This window comes from Heterodontus francisci, chromosome 17, assembly GCF_036365525.1.
Source record: "Heterodontus francisci isolate sHetFra1 chromosome 17, sHetFra1.hap1, whole genome shotgun sequence".
Classification (NCBI taxonomy): domain Eukaryota; kingdom Metazoa; phylum Chordata; class Chondrichthyes; order Heterodontiformes; family Heterodontidae; genus Heterodontus; species Heterodontus francisci.
The window spans coordinates 29,992,495-30,008,440 of NC_090387.1; the positions used below are offsets into that span (position 1 = coordinate 29,992,495).

Genomic DNA, 15,946 nt, shown 5'->3' on the forward strand with positions numbered 1-15,946 from the left:
TGCTTTTTGATCATATTGTTCAGTGTTACTGAAAATTACTGCTGGTTAGCTTTTATCACCAATATATCATAGGCAAAATACTAGCTTTGCAACAAGAAATGATTGCCAAGGCAAAGTGGTTGATCGCATTTGTGCTATGAGTGAATGTGCCAAGGTGCTCAGTCATAAAAAGAATATTGACGACAAAGTCTGCGAATCAGTCTTTATGACTGCTGATAGGGTGGACCTGATGGTAGATGGCGTGACCAATGATTTCCTTGCCAATACGGCTGAAGTTGTATACAAACTGAACCTAAAGCCTGCTAACTGCTCATTCACTAAGCAGGATTCAGTGTAGCTCCAAAATTGTTAGGTAAATGAAAGGAGCTTTAAATCAGTAGTTAGCAACTTCCTGCTTCTTCTCCCTTCCTCCTCCGCAGAGGAGGTGGGGTAGGGTAGGGTCTGAGCAGAACAAATATTAGAGGATTTATTTCATAACATGGTTTGGAATGCAAAAGTTGTATGTAATTTGGAGTAGATTAGGATACAATTGACACAGTCTGCACTAGGATTTGTGTAGGGTAGAGATTCAGTGGCTAATAAGAACGCCATTAGATCAGTTGGTCCAAGAGGTGACAAAAGCATGGATAAGGTTTTTGGTATTCGTGATGTTGAGGTAAGTATATATGTGGATGATATTGTAAAGATGAAAGTCAAACATATTGTTTGTGTTTGGATATGGGTTTTGATGGTCAGGTCACAATTGAGCAGGACACCTAGGCTGATATCCCTGGGCTCAACTTGAGTGACCAGCTGTGAAGCGTAATGGAACCTGTGTAATTTCTGAAAGTATTTGAATAGGATGCTAATCTCGGATGGAAAAAGTTCTAGTTCACGCATGGCTTTGTGGGCAGGCACTTGCATATTGCAGCAACAGTTAGAGGGTCAAGGATGGTGCCAGAGACTTAAAGTTGGATTCTCTTGTTGATCTGTTTCTAAGCTCTGAGGAATTGAACAAGTGGGTGTGTTCCTACATGCTGAGAGAGAGACCAATTTTTCTTTTAAAAGGCTCCACATAAAGTATACATTTTCAAAATTTTCTCCGGTGTACAGGATATTTACTCATGGTGATACCAAATCTTACAAGGTTGCAAATAGAGAAAAATGAATTCCTTAAAAATACCACCCTACAGATCAAATATAGGCATACAGTATATGAGGGCATTGGTACTAACAAAATCTTGGAACTGGATTCTTATGCCTGTTCGGGTTGGGAGCGAGTGCATATATGATTTAAAGATCATGTTCTTGGAGGTCGGCACTGGGTCCTGTCACCTCCGGAACGCGAAGCCATTTTTAAAGGGATGCCGGGGGGAAGGGAACGGCAACCCCGCATGTCTTCAATTAAGTGCCTGTTGAGCTCATTGAGGATCTCATTAACAGGAGCAGTTTACATTCTTCAAAGGAAGGGCACAGGGAAACACCATGCCTGGAACATGGCAGGGTGTACAAGTCGTGAACAATGTGGAGGGTCATGAACACTATGGGAAGGGCTAATTAAAATAATGCAGAGGCACAAAATATAGCTCAGCTGCTCCAAAAGTGCCAATGAATAGTCATTGCTGGAGCTGAAAGATTTGTTTTTCTCCGTGGTGAGTGATAGAAATCCGGAGAGGGACAAGAGGCCTCTGGCATCACTTGGGCAGCTGTTGTTGGCAGGGGAAGATCTGGTGAACGCACAAAGCCCAGCTGAGGGAGGTCAGCTAGGAACAGGCTACTCTGATATTGGATGCAGCAGACAGGATGAGGTTCAGCAGATGCAACCTCCTGGAGAGCAGGAGGCCAGAGGAGCACAGTGAGGTCTGCAAGGGGAAGAAGGTGCTACCCTAGACATTGGGTCTACTGCCCAAGAGTCAGATACCTGCAAATGACAGAGTGCCAGTGCAGTAGGAGGCTACACCTATCCAGGCAGATGGTCTGGGATCTGTGTGCTCTGATCCACAATGACCTGAGGCCTTGCAGCCTCCAGGCAGTCCTTTACCTGCAGCTGTTAAGGTTGCTGTCACCCTAAACTTCTATGGCATTCCAGGGATCAGCTGTGGACCTAGATGGCATCTGGCAATCGGCAGCTCATCACATCATCAGGCAGATCACAGATGCCATATTCAGGAGGGAAGGGGAATACATCCACTTTGACACAGATGGATTAACACAGAGGGCTTGGGGCTTTACTGCCATCGATGGATGCCCTCAGACCCAGGGGCTCAACGATTGCACCCCTGTAGCCATGAAGTCCCCGACAGACCAGCCAGTCAGATTCCTGAACAGAAAGGGCTACCACTCATTGAATGCCCAGCTGGACTCTGACCACAGGAAGTGAATCTGTGCCTGGTTCCTATGCAGCTGTCATGACTCCTTCATCTTACGAGAGTCCCAGGTGCCGCATCTCTTCAGCCCCATATCCAGACTCCTTGGGCAGGATTTTATCCAGGTAACGGGGGCTCGATGGCCGGAAAAAGTGACGCCGAGAACCCCACGTTGCCTCTTCTCCAGAAGGCTAACCGAATCTAATACCAAGCACTGGACCCAGGCCACAGGTAGGTCGGGTGGGAGGGGTCTCGTGGGGTGGGGTTCATGGGGGTGGGTGGTTTCGGGTGTCCCTAGCAAGTGCAGAGGGGAGGCCCTCAGCAGCCACCCCCTCCCCTCCCTCCCGATACTACCTCTTTCAGGCACTAAGTGCCTTTTAATGAGGGATATGCTCCAGGAGTTGGGAAGCAGTCTGCAAAGTTTTCCATGCTGTGCTTCCCGTGCCATGACAAGGTTGCCTGCCAAATGGCTAATTGCAGTAGCAGCAGGATGAGGCCCTTAATTGGGGATTAATTGCACAGTTAAAGGCCTCAATTTGTGGCGGGGCAGGAAGGCTGTTAACAGGCCTTCCTGCCCCGGACTAAATTTTGGCAGAAGCGGTAAGGCGGGAAACACCACCCCCCCACCACCATGCCACGCAATCTTATGCTCTCTGCCTCCAAACCCGCCACAGGGGAGTGCATAAAATTCCCCCCCATTGGCGGCTGCTGGGGGATAAGGGGTTAGTTCCACAGGAGGTGGCTCCTGAAGCCCGTTCGAAACCCAGAGACAGATGAAGAGGGGTGGTACAGCCAGAGCCATCTCCTAACACGGACCTGCATTGAACAGACCACTGGCCTCTCGAAGATGCGCTTCCGTTGTCTTGACTGGTTGGGTGGTGCCTTCCAGTATGAGCCAGCCAGAGTCTCCCATATCGTGCTGTGCCCTGCAAACATGACACTGGAAAGAACCCTGGAGATGGATGAGGAGGAGAAGCTGGAACACCATTCCACCTCGGAGGAGGACTGGGAGGAGGAAGAGGGGAGGAAGGGATTGCTCCAGAGGTGGCTGGTGCGCAGGCAACGGAGGACGCCAGTCAATGCCATCCCAAACCTCAGGGTGAACTGTAGACTGGCATGGCAGCAAGGGCCATGCTGATGCAGCAGTGCTTCACTTAATCGCCCCCGAGTCCTTGCAGCTGATAACACCAAAACTCACATTCTAGCATATAGAGCTATTTCACCGCTATGACCCTTAACTGTGAGGTCCCATTGGCAGCCATGAGCATGCAGATGGAAGGTTCTTCCATCCACCATTGTCCAACATCACTAGGTATGGGCACATAACATCCACAGGGCCCACGTATTTGCCCCACAATGCAATGTCCCCTTTTGAAATGAGACATCAACAAAACACCTGTTGGAGTGGTGAAACAAAGTAGTTATATTGTGCGCAAACGAAATAACAGACAGATATAGACAATAGCACCCATGTGACCCATTAAGCGAATTCAATGGCATGGCACCTTCCTTTCCCTAACACTTCTAGAGGGTACTTGGGCGGCGCAGTGGTTAGCACCGCAGCCTCACAGCTCCAGCGACCCGGGTTCAATTCTGCGTACTGCCTGTGTGGAGTTTGCAAGTTCTCCCTGTGTCTGCGTGGCTTTCCTCCGGGCGCTCCGGTTTCCTCCCACATGCCAAAGACTTGCAGGTTGATAGGTAAATTGGCCATTATAAATTGCCCCTAGTATAGGTAGGTAGTAGGGAAATATAGGGACAGGTGGGGATGTGGTAGGAATATGGAATTAGTGTAGGATTGGTATGGATGGGTGGTTGATGGTCGGCACAGACTCGGTGGGCCGAAGGGCCTGTTTCAGTGCTGTATCTCTGAACTAAACTAAACTGAACTACTCCCCCTGTGGCAGAGGATGAGGTAGATGCAGCCAGCTCCCTACTCTCTGCCACTGGCTGTGATACCCGTGGCTTCTGTCCTCATCTTACAGGAGCCTCTGGGGCTCCTCCAACGGCTCTTGGGCCTGCGTCATGGCAGGGGCTGCGTTTGTCGAAAGACCTGGCACACAGATGGCTCCTGAATCGGAGAGGGTGAGGGGCTGAAGGTTGACACTGGTGCTCCCTGAGGGGTGGCCTCTTCGACTGCTGCGATGACTGTCTCAGCCCTTTCCTGGCGCCCTTAGATGCTGGAAGCAGCCACCGACTGGGACGCAGCTAGCATCCACTCCTAGCATCTCTGAGCAGTCTGTGCTACAGACAGTTTCACTCCTATGTATATCAGTGTGCTGCTCCTGCACCCACTCAAAGTGGTGCTGCATATGGCTGTCCAAGAGGTTGCCCAATCTCTCAATGGAGGAGCTCGTGTGATCGAATCCCTGAGTCATGACAGAGCACATGCACTGCATGGACTCCTCTATTGCCTGTCGATGACTCCTTAAGATTTCAGTGATCTCCGACAGACAAGAACTTATTTGCCTCTGGTTCTTGAGGAAGGCCCTCCTTGTCCGTGACACTCAAGGCACAGCAGCTTCACCTAGGAAAGTATCACTGTGTCTGTCCTCTATCCTCCAAGGGGGACTTCCCATAGGTCACTCTGTCTCACCCTCATCCTCCTGCTCATACGTGCTGTGAGGTTCACCCAGGGCTTCTATTTCTAAGCTAATCTGGGGCTCAGCCCAGTTGAGTGTCTCTGCGCTGGTGGAAGATGGCGAACCACTTTGGCCCAGTTTGCAACCGGCCCTGTGGAAGACACAAGAAAATGGTAATAAAAACTGGTCCTATTCAATAAGAGCCCCAGCACAACCAACCCGTGAGATGCCGGCAGTGCAAGATTGCATTGGGCAAGAGTCTCCTCCATGCTGTTCACCTCAAGAAAGAGCTATCCAATGGCCCTGTATCTCACGGCCTTCCAAATCGCCATCCCCAACCAACTGTCTCAATGGCACCCTGGTGATCTCCAGCACTGCCTCCTCCACTGCTGTCAGAGTGTGGAGCTGGGCCACTCCACCTCCCGTTCTGGTCATCTCCCATGTATTATTGGCTCTCTTCTCCCACAGAATGAGAGGAGAAAGATTCACAAGTAGGTAGCCCTCCCTCATCTCTTCCAGCATGACATACACGTGGGCTTGATGTTCCCTTCAGTGATGTCCCCATCTGAACGTTGCCTCATATGTGAGGGTGGCTGCATCTCAGTGTAGTGACTGTTGCCTTACTGTGATAATATTAGGGACATTCTGTGAGGTCAGCTTGTGTGCATTCTGGTACTTAGAGAGTTGGTACCCAATGAACCGGGTGCTGCTGGCCACTCATCTTACCAGAACGCAAGAGGTCATTGAACCTTTTTCTACACTGGACCTAGGTCCTTCTCGTGGGTCCCCAGCTGCTGACCTCCGTGGCCACCTCCATCCATGCCCTATTGGTCTTGCTGGGCGGATTTCTTCTTTCTGAGGCTGGGAAGAACAGCTCTCTTCTTTCTGACACTGAATCAATTAATGCCTCCAGGGATGCATCAGAGAAACGGGGTGTCACCCGGGTACGCATGCCCATGCCCACAAAGGCCCTCTGATCTCATTGCTGCTGCTTGCCTTTTAAAATTTCCCTCAGTGGCATGTTACCGACTCCATGATGTTTCTGGTACCTTTTAATTGGCACACACCAAGGGCAGTTAACGAGTTTGCATTTTAAAATAGCTGATTTGGTGTGGGCTTGGGACCCGGAAATGTTCCAGGCCCAGATTCCCTCCCCTGTAATGAAAATTCAACCCTTGATTTCTTCAAAAGAATTGAACCCATGAAATGAGCTGGTTAGTTTCTTCTGCAGAAACTGTTGATGGACAGATCAAACAGTGATTGGACTATCTAGTTCTTCAGGTGGAAGTCATTTACATTCCACAGAACACAAAGATTCGAGCTGGTGCGATGATGTAATGGTGTGGAATAACATTTTCTCATAAATATGGATTGGGTTGCTTTTTGTTTTCTGAAACCATTTATGATTGTTGAAGAAAGACAGTAACTTATTTCACACTTTTATGGAAAGCTAAAACAACATTCTGTGGCTACAATACCTTAAAGTCATAAGTATAAGATAATTGGATTTTCTATCTAATTTTAAAACATCATTTGGGTTAACAGTTGTGCTGAAAGGTTTTTAAATGCATGAACTTTATGTATGGCATTGTAGCAATATAATTTCATTAAGATTTTGTGTGATGTTTTGTACTAATCTAATAGCTGGGTTTTTGTAATCTCCTATTTCTCAGGTTCCAGCTCTTTCTCTAACACTCTGCTTTACGCTGCAGCACGAATTCCAGTGAGGTTTTGATGGAATATGAAGAGGTCAAGTTCCAGTTGATGGCAAAAGAACAGGCAGTCCAAAGCTTACATATCCAGCTTCGGGAGGCTGTTTATCTCCAACAACAGTCAAAATATGAGGTTGGTTAGAGTCCAATCATGTGATCATTGAAACATAGTAGCTTGTGTTGCTGTATTGCCGTAAAGGAAATGCAGAGAAAATAGTTTTTTTGTTGCATTAAATTATTATCACTTGCATAAGGTTTCCAGCTCTTCAAATTCTTGTCTGTTAATTAAGCGGCTATTTTGTTAGAGTCTTAGCAAGTCAAAGTATGCTTTCATCACGTTCAACTAGAACTGAAGCCAATAAGCATGTAACTGTGAAACAATCAGCCGCTGTGGCACTGAATCACCCTCGTAAGAGAAATCGTTTTTTGAGGATATTACATTTTTCTATTTACTTCCTTGCATTCTCTAGGCTTATCAGGATGCATTTACTTTGTAGTGAGAGTGGGTGGATTGCTCCCAGGCTTCCATCGATGATGCTATTGCATTAACTTGAGTTCGCACCTAAAGGCAGATAATGGACAATGCTCCCTTTTGTACTTTACATCTTGCTTCTTGTGAAAAGGTTCCTAGCCTCTACTTGTAGCCTTCCAAAAGTGATGATGTTAGGAACTCAGCAGAAGAAGGAAGTGAACCGCCATGTGCAGCCCTATCATGCTGTAATCAGAAAAACGTGTCCAATTGGGGGATAAAACATTAACCATTCAATGTTAACATGCGTGCAGCTAACGTTCACCGAAGTATGTACAGCAGGCAGATCATGATGTAGATCAGCATCAATGCTTAGCGCTCAAACCAATGCCCTTTATTAACCTTGCACAGCTGAATGCTTGTTATGAAGCAGGAAGGAACCCCTCCCCCCCACCCACCAGGACTTTTTTTTATTCATCCATGGAATGTGGTTGTTACTGACAAGGCAGCATTTATTGCCTATCACTAAATGCCCTCGAGAAGTTGATGGTGAGCTGCCTTCTTGAACCGCTGCGATCCGCGTGCTGAAAGTACTTTCACAGTGATGTTAGGTATGGAATTACAGGACTTTGACCAAATGATGATGAAGGAATGGCAATATATTTCCAAGTCAGGATGGTGTGTGACTTAGATGGGAACTTGGTGACCCAGGTGCCTGCTGCCCTTGTCCTTTGGGAGGTGCTGGTGAAGAAGTCTTGGCACATTGCTGTATTGCATCTTGTATAGATCAGCCATGATCTTATTGAATGGCGGAGCAGGCTAGAGGGGCTGAATGGCCTACTTCTGCTCCTAATTCGTATGTATGTTCATATATACTGTGGCCACTGTGCGCTGGTGGTGGAGGAACTGAATGTTGGATGGAGTGCCAGTCAGGTGGGCTGCTTTGTTCTGGATGGTGTTGAGCTTTTTGAGTGCTGTTGGAGTTGCACTGATCCAGGCAAGTGGAGAATATTTCATCACAGTCCTGACTTGTGTCTTGCAGATTGTGGACAGGCTGTGGGAAGTTAGGAAGTGTGTCACTTGCCACAGGATACACGGCCTCTTACTTGCTCTTGTAGTCACAGTATTTCTGGCTTGCCCAGTTGAGTTTCTGTTCAATGGTAGTCCCCAGGATGCTAGTGGTGGGATATCTGATGACGGTCGAATGTCAAGGGGAGATGGTCAGTGCCTGACACTTGTGTAGCACCAATATTACTTGCCACTTATCAGCCCAAGCCAGAATCTTGTCCCGGTCTTGCTGCATGTGGGCACTGACCGCTTCATTATCTGAGGAGTTATGAGTGGAACTCAGCACTGCAATCATCAGTAAACATCCCCACTTCTGACATGATGGAGAAAAGGTCATTGATAATGCAGCTGAAGATAGTTGGGACTAGGACACTGCCCTGAGGAAGTCCTGCAGCGATGTCCTGAGCTGAGGCGTTTGGCCTCCAACAAATAGAACCATCTTCCTTTGTGCTAGGTGTGACTCCAGACATGGAAAGTTTTCTTCCAGCTTCCCATTGTCTTCAATTTTACTGGATCTCCTTGATGCCACACAGTCAAATGCTGCCTTGATGTCAAGGACAGGAACTCTAACCTCACCTCTGGAATTCAGCTCTTTTGTCCATGTTTGGACTAAGGCTGTAATGGGGTCTGAAGCTGAGTTGCTTCTGAGTCAGAATCCAAACTGAACATCGTTGTGCAGTTGAGTAATGGTGGGTTGAGAGCGGTGATTAAGTGCTGCTTGATAACTCTGTCAATGACACCTTCCATCACTTTGCTCATGATTGAGAGTAGGCTGATGGTACAGTAATTGGCCAAATTAGATTTGTCCTTTTTGTAGGCAGAACATACCTGAGCAATTTTCCACTTTTGTCGGATAGATTTCAGTGTTGTATCTGTGCTGGAACAGCTTTGCAAGAGGCACAGCTAGTTCTGGAGCATGTCTTCAGCACTACAGCTGCGATGTTGTCAGGGCCCATTGTCTTTGCTGTAACCAGTGCACTCAGCCATTTCTTGATATCACGTGGAATTAATCAAATTATCTGAAGACTGGCTACTGTGATCGCGGGTACCTCAGGAGAAGGCTGAGATGAATCAAGCACTCAGCACTTCTGGCTGAAGATGGTTGCAAATGCTTCAGCCTTTTCTTTTGTGCTCACATACTGAACTGCTGCATCATTGCGGATGTGGATGTTCATGGAGATTTCTCCTCCTGTTAGTTGTTTAATTGCCTGCCACCATTCATGACTGGGTGTGGCAGGACGGCGGAGCTTTGATTTCATCCATTGGTTGTGAGCTTGCTTAGCTCTGCCTATAGCGTGCTGCTTCCACTGTTTAGCATGTATGTAGTCCTGTGTTGTAGGTTCACTAGGTTGGCACCTCATTTTTAGGTATGCCTGGTGCTGCTCCACACATGCTATTCTACACTCCTCATTGTACCGGGATTGGTCCCCTGACTTGATGCTCATGGTAGAGTAAGGGATATGTGGATCACGAGGTTACAGATTATGGTGGAATACAATTCTGCTACTGCTGATGGCACACAGCCCCTCATGGATGCCCAGTCTTGAGCTGCTAGCTGTGTTCTGAATCTTTTCCATTTAGCAGATGGTAATGCCACACAACTTGATGGAGGGCATCCTCAGGGTGATGATGGAACTTTGTCCGCACAAGGTCTGTGCAGTGGTCACTACTACCAATGCTGTCAGGGACAGATGCATCTGTGACAAGTAAACTGGTGAGGATGAGGTCAAAAAAATTTTCCCTCGTGTTGGTTCTCTTACCACCGACCAGAGGCTCAGTCTGACAACTATGTTCTTTAGGACTTGGCCATTTCGGTCACTAGTGGTATTACCAAGCTATTCTTGATGATGGATATTGAAGTCCCCACCCAGAGTACATTCTGTGCCCTTGCCACCCTCAATGCTTCCTCCGAGTGGTAAAACACATGTTGAAAAGAAGGTATGGAAGGAAGTCCTTTATTTTGGCGAGGTGTCCCAAAGGCGAATAGGTGGCTGTCAATGGGATCTTCCTTGAACAGTTCTTTTCAGGTGATGGTGATGATTAGTCTGGGTTGGGTTTCCAAGAGATGCAGCATAGAAAGCTCCGGTCAGGCTTTACAGCAGGAAGCAGCAACAAGGATCTTCTTGGGTCTTATAGCAGCAATGTAGCAGTAAAGGTTGCTTCAAATACAGGAGGAGATAGTAAACACACTTGATGCAGGAATTCTTTTCGAGAGAGAAAGATATCAGCTGTCTTCTCCTGGTAGGCATGCAGCAACTGACTTTTTACATCAGTTCAAAATGAAACCATAACTGTTCAGATGCAAGTCACATGACAACCATAAATCTTGGCCTTTGCAAACAATCCTTTGCGAACAATTTTTTCCAAGTCAGAAGCACAACCCTTGTTGGGTTATTTGGACATAGGTGCCTTCCAGTCTGTTTACATTTCACTCAGTCCCAAACCTTCTGTTGTCCTTCCTTTTTTTTAAAATATTAACATAAAGTTCAGTAATCTGCAGATGAATCAATGTCCATAATTCAACTATAAGTTCTTTAAAATATATTTTACAAAAAAAACAGAAGAAATCTTTTAACACCATTAACTTATTAACACACTTGAAAACCCCACAAAAGATTTATATGTTACACAGTGTTCTCAGCAAAAAGGTATCCTTGCAGTTAAAAGTCCCAAACTCCTCCCAGTTACAATGGGTTGGATCTCTCAGCATCCTTAATAAAGCCAATGTCCTCTTCGCTCACTTCTTCCGAGCACACTTGACTAGTCTCTGTTAATAACACAATCTCTTGATCCTGTTGGTCTTCTCCGCAAACTTTGATCCTTCGAACCAGGTTCAAATTTTAGCAGCTTTTTGCTGTATCGGTGTTCTGAGAGCAGTTGTTTTTTTTCTCTCTTCTGAGGCTGGTCTTCTTGTCTTCCTTTCTTTCTTACAGCCTGTCCAACTTAGGAAAGCCTGTTGAATTTATCCAGACTCAAAAGTTCTCAGACACGATAAATGTGGTGATAGCAAAACCACCTGAGCCTTCGTTTTCAGCTGTTAGCAATTGCAACTCAAATTTGCATTTCTAGGGCCATGTTTACGATCTGAGAGTCTGGAACAGCAAAATCCATTGTCCTTCAGGTGTTACAAACTTGCACTCTGCCTTCAAGAAGGTCTTTGATCTGGGTTCCTTGTGTTCATGGTAACCAAGACCCCTGACTTGTTTCTGGGCAGAGTTGGTGTAAGGTCACATGTCTCCTCTGACTTCATTGCAGTTTTTTAAAAACATAACCATACTACAAAGTCCAGCATTCATAGCACTTTGAATATAGGCTTTTTAGCAGGTTTACCAATGTACCAAGCATTTCACCGTGCATACCCATCAGCATCTTCTGTAGGTTGCCCCATCGAAGTCCTCATCTGAGTTCTCTGCAGCAGAACCCTTATGCCACCTCGCCCTCTTGGGAGTTGGCACTTGCAATACCCTTTCCTCCTGCCTTGACTGCAACGTATTTGTGCCCAGTGTTTCACCACATGCAGATCCTATATCTAATCTATCCTCTATGTAACAGTATCTGAGGTGGTGGCTATGAGTGTGAAATCAAGTGCTGTGTCTTCATCATCACTCTCTTGGTGTTCCTCTGCTGCCTGGTTAGATTGCACTTCTTGAGTAACTGAAAGGAAAAAGGCACATGGGTAAGGTTGTGGTGCTTGAAGGGGAGTGGGGAATGTAAGTGGGGCATTCATACACCATCTGTAGCTTGTAAATCAGAAGAAATTGTGGGATGAGGGGGAAGTAGAATTTGAAGTAGAATTAGGTGTGAAGGTAGCATCAACTTTGATGGTTTCAGCCCCGCCGTTGGCCATGGCCTCCTCAATGGCTATTCCATTAATAACCAGCACTGTCACCTCTATTGGGGTCACAACACACAGGCATGTCTGCCCCTCTCCGGTTAGCTCCTGCTGCCTCCTTTTGTGCGCTAACTTGTCCTGCAAAAGAGTGGGAACTTCTGGGAGAACAGCGGAGAGGAGTCCAGGCGCACCGGAGTTTGAAAACAAAGTGAGCAGTGACGTCACAGGAAAGCTGCAAGGTGATTGGTTTGTGAGTAATTGCTGTTAGGGAATAGCTCTAAATAGCTAGGTTAGTACACCAGTGTTAGGGTGTGTGTGTAAATAGCTTAATAATAAGGAACAAGTGAGTAACTATTTTTGAGTAAGGTTTATTTTAACTAGTGAACTGTATTGATTTTTAGTAGGATTTATCAGTAGCTTCAAAAGTAAAGGTAAAGACTTTAGATTGTAGTGAGTAGTGTTTGGAGTAGAACAAGACTCCTAGCGTAATTAGTATTTTTTAATTAAGGGGAGCAACTAAGTAATCTAAAGGGAAGTCATGACAGGAGAGCTCGCACCCGTGACATGCTCTTCCTGCGCTATGTGGGAAATCAGGGATGCTTCCAGTGTCCCTGACAACATTGTGTGCAGGAACTGTATCCTTCTGCACCTACTGACTACCCACATTATGGAGCAGGAGCTGTGGGTGGATTCATTGTGGAGCATCTCCGATGCTGAGATCGTCGTGGATAGCATGTTTAGCGAGGTGGTCACACCGCAGGTAAATGCTGCAAAGGCAGAAAGGGAATGGGTGACCACAAGGCAGAGCAGAGGAAAGCAGGTAGTGTAGAAGTCCCCTGTGGCCATCCCCCTCTCTAAAAGATGTACCATTTTGGATATTATAGGGGGAGATGGCTCAGGGGAAAGCAGCAAGAGCCAAACTCATGGCACCATGGCTGGCTCTGCTGTACAGGAGGGGAGGAAGAAGAGTGGCAGGGCTATAGTGATAGGGGTTTCAATCATAAGGGGAACAGATAGGTATGTTGCCTCTCTGGTGCTAGGGTCAAGGATGTCTCTGAACGGCTGCAGGGCATTCTGAGGGAGAGGGCGAGCAGCCAGTTGTCATGGTGCATATCAGTACCAACGACATAGGTAAAAAAAGGGACAAGGTCCTACAAGCTGAATATAGTGAGTTAGGACGTAAATTAAAAAGTAGGATCTCAAAGATAGTAATCTCAGCATTACTACCAGTGCCATGTGCTAGCGAGAGCAGAAATAGAAGGATATCGGATGAATACGTGGCTGGAGAAATGGTGTAGGGAGGAGGGATTCAGATTCCTGGGACTGGCTCTGGGGAAGGTGAGACCAGTACAAGCTGGACGGGTTGCATCTGGGCAGGACTGAGACCAATTTCCTCGGGGATGTGGGGGGCGGGGTGTTTGCTAGTGCTGTCGGGGAGGGTTTAAACTAGAGTGGCAGGGGAATCTGAATCTGAGCGGGGAGACAGAGGACGGGGAAACAAGGATAGAAATGAAAGACAGAAAGGTAAGAAGCGAAAGTGGAAGACAGAGAAAACAAGGGCGAGAAACAAATGGGGCCATAGTGCAAAAAAAGCTAAGATAACTAACAATGTTAAAAAGACAAGTCTAAAGGCATTGTGTCTTAATGCGCGGAGCATTCGCAATAAGGTAGATGAATTAACGCCGCAAATAGATATAAACAGTTATGATATAGTTGCGATTACAGAGATATGGCTGCAGGGTTACCAAGGATGGGAATTGAACATTCAGGGGTATTCAATATTTAGGAAGGACAGGCAAAAAGGGAAAGGAGGTGGGGTAGTGTTGTTTGTCAAGGAGGAAATCAATGCAGTAGTGAGGAAGGATATTGGCTCAGAAAGTCATGATGTAGAATCTATATGGGGTGGAGCTAAGAAACACCAAGGGCAGAAAATATTGGTGGGGGTTGTCTGTAGACCCCCAAACAGTAGTGGAAATGTAAGAGATGGCATTAACAGGAAATTAGAGCATGCAATAAGGGTACAACTGTAATCATGGGAGAGTTTAATCTACATATAGATTGATCAAACCAAATTAACAATAATACTGTGGAGGAGGATTTCCTGGAGTGTGTATGTGATGGTTTTTTAGACCAATATGTTGAGGAACCAACTAGGGAACAGGCTATCCTAGACTGGGTATTGTGCAATGAGAAAGGATTAATTAATCATCTTGCGCGGGGTCCCTTGGTGAGGAGCGACCATAACATGATAGAATTCTTCATTAAGATGGAGAGTGAAGTTGTTGAATCCGAAACTAGGGTCCTGAATCTAAATAAAGGAAACTACGAAGGTATGAGGTGCGAGTTGGCTATGGTATATTGGGGAACTTTACTAAAAGGGTGGATAGGCAATGGATAATATTTAAAGAACCTGTGCATGAATTACAACAATTATTCATTCCTGTCTGGTGCAAAAATAAAACCAGAAAGGTGGCTCAACCGTGGCTTACAAAAGAAATTAGGGATAGTATTAGATCCAAAGAGGAGGCATATAAAATTGCCAGAAAAAGCAGCAAGCCTGAGGATTGGAAGCAGTTTAGAATTCAGCAAAGGAGGACAAAGTGGTTGAGTAAGCAGGGGAAAATAGAGTATGAGGGTAAACTTGCGGAAAACATAAAAACTGACTGTAAAAGCTTCTATAAATATGTGAAGAGCAAAGGATTAGTGCACACAAATGTAGGTCCCTTACAGTCGGAAACGGGGGAAATTATAATGGGGAACAACGAAATGGCCGCACAATTAAACACATGCTTTGGTTCTGTCTCCACAAATGAGGACACAAATAACCTCCCAGAAATGTTAGGGAACCAAAGGTCTAATGAAAGGGAGGAACTGAAGGAAATCAGTATTAGTAAAAAAAAAGTGCTATGGAAATTAATGGGGTTAAAGACTGACAAATCCTCAGGGCCTGATGATCTATATCCCAGAGTACTAAAGGAAGTGGCCCTGGAAATAGTGGATGCATTGGGGGTCATCTTCCAAAATTCTCTAGACTCTGGAGCAGTTCCTACAGATTGGAGGGTGGCAAAATGTAACCCCACTATTTAAAAAAGGAGGGAGAGAAAAAACAGGGGATTACTGACCAGTTAGCCTTACATCAGTAGTGGGGAAAATGCTCGAGTCTGTTATAAAGGATGTGATAGCAGAACACCTGGAAAGCATAAACGGGATTGGACAAAGTCAGCATGGGTTTACGAAAGGGAAATCATGCTTAACAAATCTACTGGAGTTTTTTGAGGATGTAACTAGTAGAATAGATAAGGGAGAACCAGTGGATGTGGTGTATTTGGATTTTCAGAAGGCTTTTGATAAGGTCCCACATAATTGTGCACAATTAAAGCACAATGGGATTGTTTTGCTTGGTAAATAGGTCTCAACTTTTTGTTTCCTGTTTTCTCAAGTGGTTTACTTATATGAAATTTCAGTTGTCAGTGACAGTGAGATTGGTAAAAACTGAGCTAATAAGAGTAAGCAAACTGAACTGTCACCTGCACAGAGAATTCAACTTAGTTTTGGAGTCCATTCTTGCAATGATCAAACTCCTTCTTGGAGAACGTTATGGCACCTCCACCCCTCCATATAAATTCCATGAGGCTTGTTAAAAAAACTTGAAGTAATATTGTCTAGTTTAGACTTAGCTATTCCTTGAAATCCAGACACAATATATAAGAAGTTTAAAAAACAACTGCAGTTAAAATCCATGTCTCCAGCCTGAATTAAAATAGATGTTGAGGTTTAATTTGTCTTCTCCAAGGATATGAGATGGTTTAAGCCACATAATTCAAATATAAACCCCATTGTATGATTGTTATGTGTATCCATTATATGTATGATTGGCAGCCTCTTTTTGAATGGAGGTTTTAGTTATTTAATCCATGGACATAAGCAATTGTTTCAGTGTA

At 45.6% G+C, this 15,946-nt stretch overlaps 1 protein-coding gene across 1 annotated transcript in view; it reads left to right on the plus strand.

Annotated features, from left to right (window-relative positions):
- The window catches only part of LOC137378580 (early endosome antigen 1), a 1,009,825-nt gene that overhangs the window by 203,118 nt on the left and 790,761 nt on the right, over positions 1-15,946 (plus strand). The window contains exon 7 of the mRNA XM_068048885.1: positions 6,637-6,769. Within this exon, the coding sequence (XP_067904986.1) occupies positions 6,637-6,769 (133 nt within the window). The remainder of the gene's footprint in view (positions 1-6,636; positions 6,770-15,946) is intronic.